The following is a 6,132-nucleotide window of genomic DNA, read 5'->3' as shown; positions in this document are numbered from 1 at the left end:
ACTTCTGGATTCTTTGGTACTTCTGGATTCTTTGGTACTTCTGGATTCTTTGATACTTCTGGATTCTTTGTTGCTTCCGGTTTGTTAGGTGCTTCCGCTTCTTTGGGTGCGTCCGGTTTCTTTGGCATTTCTGGTGTCTTTGGTATTTCTGGTTTCTTAGGTGCTTCCGCTTCTTTGGGTGCGTCCGGTGTCTTTGGTACTTCTGGTTTATTATGTGCTTCCAGTTTTTCGGATTCTCCTGCTGTGCCCGGTGCTTCCTTCTTCGTAGGTCCTTCCTGTTTCTGAAATGTTCCTGGCTATTTAAGTGCTTCCTGTTTCTTATTTACTTCTCCTTCGTTGTTTTTCGTTTCTGCGGGTGCTTCCTGTTTCTTAGGTGTTTCCGGTTTCTTAGGTGTTTCCGGTTTCTTAGGTGTTTCCTGTTTCTGAGGTACATCTGATTTCCCGGGTGTCTCCGGTTTATTAGGTACCTCTAATATCCCACATGCTTCCTGCTTGTTAGGTACTTCTGGTTTTTCAGGTACCTTCTGCTTCCCGGGTGTCTCCGGTTTCTTATTTACTTCTCCTTCGTTGTTTTTCGTTTCTGTGGGAGCTTCCTCCTTCTTCCAAAATTTATCAAATAAACATTTCGCTGTTTTTGAGAACAAAAACGCTGCTAGCACGCAGCAATAGATGACCGGAATCAGCATGGGAAGTGACGCAGTGAAGAAGTTACTTACACAGGCATCTTGTGCACAACCAAATGCCATCGCACTTGTTTCTACCAAGGACGACAGTGCTGGATACAAGACTGTGGCGACTACTATAAGTATTGACCATGCTCTTCTCCCCATTTTACAACGTTTCAATTTCTGACAACATTCCTTCAGCTTGTTCTGCGCTGTTGCACCCTGTGGCTTCTTCTTTACAGGTCCTGGATTCTTGACGTGCACCTTGGTTTTTAACTTCCTACGCATGTCATCGAACAACGTTTTCTTCACGGGACTACCCGTCGCACGACCGTCGTAAATATTACGTTGACCCTGTTTCCCTATATCCTTTACATCACTCAACGTTACGGTGGTCGTTGCAATTGTACTTGCAGCCGCAGTTCCAACATCTGTGCCATATTGGCTTGTGCCATTGCCCGATGATGTGCCTAGTGTACTCGCCTAACATGTAAAAAAAAAACGGGGTAATATATGGGATTGTTATGGTGTACAGAAGGGTGTAGAGCGTACAAAAACAATTATACGCAGGTTTATAGTTGTTATGAAGGCATTAAGATATTATTGCAATAAATGTGGTAACTCCCCAAAATATAATGGTTCTTATCATACACAGTGAGCAATGTTCCCAAAGCACAGGGCCATAATAAATATAGAGAGTTTCATAAGCAACATCATTGTGTTTCTTCTTTTCCCTTTAGAAAATGTTAGAAGAGGCGATATATTCTTTGTTCATATGTATAAATTATGGAACTATTGTTTTTTTTCTTCCACATGTAGGTGTATAGATTAAGCGCGTAACACTTTTCTTCATCGGCCAATAGTGAACATTGATAGAATCAATTTGGTACTTGATTTACTATTCTTACCTAAATACGTACGTATGATTTGCATAAATGGCTTACGTGCATCCTAATACAAGGGAAGAAGGAAGGATGGAAGAACACTGTGAAGAACCCATTTTTGGATAAATGCTGTACGACGTAAAAGTTGATTAAAGGGGTGAACATTTATCACAAATTCAGCACGCGCTCATCCATGATGTCGCTGTGTTAACGGCGTAATAGGAACAAATAGCATATTCACGGGAGCAAAATTTTATATGTGGCATAACACTTTACTCTCTTTAAGTCAGGTATAATGGTGAGGCACATAATAAGCCTAACATAAATTATACCCTTTACAAATGGAAACGACGAAAAAATGTTTCCGGTGTACAGAAGCCGGCTAAAAGTTACACTGTATCAGTGTTTTAGGGGGGGTTGTTCTTGTCACGCATTCGCATAATTATACATGTATATCGTGGCCGCTTATTATTTATGGGGGTCGTCCTTTATATCGTTCTCAGATGTATTACGCGTAGTGATAAATAATAAATGCAGAAATATAGTTTCACAACGTTCTTATGCGTGTATACCCGTATCTCTATTTTGTTTTTGAAAAGGTGTGAATGGATTTAATTAATAGTGTACGGAGCATATATAAATAAAGGATAAGTATAGCGAACTTGTGGGCTTAGGGCTTAGTGTTTAAAGTTTCGGGGATTCTAAGGCTCGGGGATTGCGAGGTGGAAGGATGGTAAGGTTCGGGGATTTTAAGTGTTCTGGATTATGTGATTGCGGAATATCGATTTAAGATGCGGGGTGCAAGGCTTACTGTTTCCGGACTGTAAGGTTTGAGTAATCCGTATTCAGCATTCCGGGTTGCGGATTCAAGATTAAGGGTTTAATGTTCGCAGTTTACGAACTTTAGGACGCTTAACATTTTAGGGCTTTTTTTTTTTTTTTTTTCTTCCCGAAAAATAAACCGTCATAATTACAAGAGCATATATATACCAATACTGCATACCATCGTACTCATATCCTTTTCCCATGAACACCCAAATATCTAATATATTGTGTCGAACGCGCCCAATGTCAGTTGCCGCCAATGTACGATGTATCCGGCATTGAAGCACGCACGTCTCTAGTAGGTTTGTTTTCTTCTTTTTTCTTTTTTTTTTCTTTGTTTTTTTTTTTTTTCTTTTTAAAGGTAGTATTGCGTGTTTTTTCTTGTTGGAGTCACGTCCAAATAGTAGGTTGGTTATTGTTCCTTTTGGGAACATTGTTGCCGTGAAACGAATGTGCATTTCCACTCGGTTATATTTGCGCGTTGTGTGTGCGCGTTGTGTGTGCGCGTTGTGTGTGCGCGTTGTGTGTGCGCGTTGTGTGTGCGCGTTGTGTGTGCGCTTGTGTGAGCTTGAGAGTGCACTTACCTTCCAAAGGGAATAACCAAGAAGAGCGACGGTGACGGCGGACAGGAAGAAGAGTACGGGAGTAGTGGCGGTAAGGATATCGGCGGTTAAGTCAGGAACAGCGTAGTCACCTGGCTTCTCACCCCGGTTGTCAGTCGATGAGCCGGATACGGTTTCTCCTGGGGTTGGTGGTGCGTACCCTGCTGAAAGATTAGTTGGCCCAGGGCCTGATGGAAATGATATTTCCAGATCGCACTTTTTACCACTGCCTTCAGAGGGACAATATTTACTTTTATAAGTTTTCCAACAACTAGTCTGCCCTTCATTCTGTCGACATTCCTCGGTACCATCAGGCAGGGACCCGTCTTTACCAGTGCGTCCTGTACGATCTGAGTATATTTGTCCTATTCCCCAGAAATCAGTAGTAGCATCCCATGTGCCCCAGTCGTCCTCTTTTTGTACATCCGGAGGGGTGCTGTGGTCCGTACCCGGATCCCGTGGACTCTGGGCTCCGTGTTCATTATCTTGAGTCCCTGCTTGGGTCCCGTCATTATTTGCACTGTCCCTGTTTTCATCATTGGTTCTCGCTGTAGTACTATCGTCCGTTGATGTTATGGATATACTGTCCGTACTTTGTTCCGCTGCAGGATCATTCTGTGAAACTGAGGGTTCTCGTGCAACGGCAGGTAACCCGGGATCTGGGGCACTCACGTCCGGTACATTCTTATCACCTGAACAATTGAATTGGAGGACAATGGGAAGAATATAGAAGTAATCTGAGGTGTATGCGACGGTGCACCGGGTGCTTGACCACGCTCGGCTACACGTGGATCGACCACGGTCCGTTGACCACATGATGGATTGCACGGTAGACCGCCTACACGGTTCGTTGCCGTCGTTTCACGGTTGTCCTCCGCGGGTGGGGACGGTGCCACCCCGGGAAAAGACTCTCTCTGTCTCCGACACAGCACACACAACACACACACACAGTGTGTCTACGTCTGTCGACGTCTACGTCTCTACGTCTCTCTGCCGGACGCGGTTGTCTCGGTCTGCCGCTGCTGATCACCTTCGCCCTAAAACACGCTCCCGCCCGCTCGTTCTCATTCGACGTTTGCTTTCTCTCTCTGGCTCTCTCTCCGTGTTGTCTCTCCCTCTGTCTGCGGAAATTGTTCGTTGTGTGTTTGTTTTTTTTTGTTTTTCTAATCGGACTCACTACCTAGGGTACTACTTCCTGAGCAGCCGGATGAAGAGCCTTGGCCGAAGGAAATGGGTATGTGGCCACCTCCCGGAGTGTCCTCATCAACGTCCGTTGTGCACGTACCAGTATTACCTGAGGAATCCGTCTTTGTAGTCGTGTCAGTCACTTCTTTTGGTACTTGCCCCTCGGAGGACGGTCCTGTTCCTGCTGGTGGGGACTGTGGTACTGATGGCAACTGAGGTGAGGTAGGTGTTGCCGCACCTGATGGATCTGACCTTCCGGCTCCTCCTGATGATGTTGATGGTGTTTGTGCTATAGGTGTTGGCGATGAGCCCTGTGTCTGATCTGCCTTGTCGTTCTGCTTCTTATCCCTGTTCTCACTGGTCCCCTCTGTTTTCTTCGCGTTATCCATCGTATCTGCCTGCTTGCTCTGTTCCTTCTCTGCAAGCAGGACAACGGAAGATGAAAGGACGATAAAAACAAAACAGATGGATGAACACAAAAAAGGAAGGGGGGCGCACTCGGTGGACGGAGGTGATAGCAGTACACTTGTAGTTGTCGCCATCCCACTCCGTCCCTCGTCTATATTTCGTCGTCGCCGCGTGTGTGCGTTGTTGTGCCACTGCGTGTGCGTTTGCGTTGTGGCTGCCCGCGTGCGTGTGCGTTTTCGTTATGTTGGCATCCATCCCTACTATTCGTACGGTCTACATACGCGCCACGTAGTCGTGCCATCCGTTGGCATGCGTATGCGGGCGTATGTGCGTATCCTTACCGTCCGCAATTTCCTGTTGTGCTTTCTTGTGCTCTTCCTCATACGCCTCCTTTGCTGCCTTCACTATAGCCTCCTGTGATTCCTGCACTTTCTCAATTATCTTTGTGACTGCTGCTCCCATCTGCGTCTCCTCTTCTGCTAACTTCTTCTTCCCTGCTTCGCTCAAACGGTCTTTGATACTGTTGGAATGCGTGTTCCCACCCTTAATAGGTTTCTGCCCGGGGTCCAGCCGCTTAATATACTCCTTCCAATTCTGCTCACACGGCATTGCCTTTTCCATTGCCTGTATTTCTCCCAATATTCCTCCTTCCTTCAGTAGCCACTCTACTACTTTCAAATTTATGGCGTGTGCCCACCTTCGATTCTCGCCGTACCCACATGCTGTACACCTGCCGTCGATAACAGGACCCCCGAGTGCTGCAAATCCAGGTGTTCCAGGGCTGTTCATGTTCATGAATGCTATCCGAGAATATTCTACACCCCGCCTAAATCCGCGTTGCCCTGGACAATACTTTGCCTTCAGTAAATGTCCAAATATATTTGCCACTTCACACCTGAACATATTCTCTTCGTCTGCATCCATTACCACCCCGTCCGTGTTAGCGCTGCCAGTAGTTGCCCACCCATTTGCGAAGGCCCATGCAACACTCATAACTCTGCACCGTACGACATCTGCTACTGTTTGTCCCTTGTAATAATGCCGCTGGTCCTTTACATCATCCCAACCACTATTATCACAGTTTGCGCCATACTCAGCCGCTAGGTCTGTGTGTTCATCCATATATTTCTTAAAATTTTCCAACACTGTCTTCCACTTGTTCCATTCATTATCCTACGTGTTGCACATGGACATTAAAAAAGTGCCCATGGGCACATGTTATCTATATTGTTACACATGAATACATGTGCACCGTGACATATATGTGTAAGTGCCCTTATGAATAAATTCCTCTTATATTGATTCCTGTCTCCTCGCCCTCCCTGCTCTCGCTGTGTAATCTAACTTACATCACGTGGGGTGACCACATACACGGCGTTACTCCGCCGCGGCCGTGCTCTGTCTGCATCACAATCGTGCCCTGTTCCAGCCTTCACGGTCTTCCCCTTCGCGGTGCCTGCTCCGGCAGCACCACTACCACCACCACCACCACCACCAGGTGGTGCCATGCGCCTGGACCGCGTCTTCGTTACCGCCTCCTTCGTGGGCACCGGTTTCGCCGCT

The 6,132-nt window shown here is 46.4% G+C and overlaps 2 protein-coding genes across 2 annotated transcripts in view; both read right to left on the bottom strand.

Moving 5' to 3' along the window:
• The window catches only part of AK88_05532 (uncharacterized protein), a gene marked incomplete at both ends in the record, with an annotated part of 350 nt that extends 222 nt beyond the window's left edge, over positions 1-128 (bottom strand). The window contains one exon of the mRNA XM_012483134.1: positions 3-128. Coding sequence (XP_012338557.1) covers positions 3-128 — 126 coding nt within the window. The remainder of the gene's footprint in view (positions 1-2) is intronic.
• A 168-nt stretch (positions 129-296) lies between these two features.
• On the bottom strand, positions 297-6,077 carry AK88_05531 (uncharacterized protein; the record flags this gene model as incomplete). Its single annotated transcript, XM_012483133.1, has 5 exons — positions 297-1,148; positions 2,959-3,668; positions 4,157-4,579; positions 4,911-5,742; positions 5,919-6,077. The coding sequence occupies 5 exons, from the start codon at positions 6,075-6,077 to the stop codon at positions 297-299; spliced, it is 2,976 nt and encodes a 991-aa protein (XP_012338556.1).
• Positions 6,078-6,132: the final 55 nt, after the last annotated feature.

Source organism: Plasmodium fragile (assembly GCF_000956335.1).
Source record: "Plasmodium fragile strain nilgiri unplaced genomic scaffold supercont1.152, whole genome shotgun sequence".
NCBI lineage: Eukaryota > Apicomplexa > Aconoidasida > Haemosporida > Plasmodiidae > Plasmodium > Plasmodium fragile.
The sequence above is the reverse complement of the archived record's forward strand: the minus strand, read 5'-3'. Positions and strand labels throughout refer to the sequence as shown.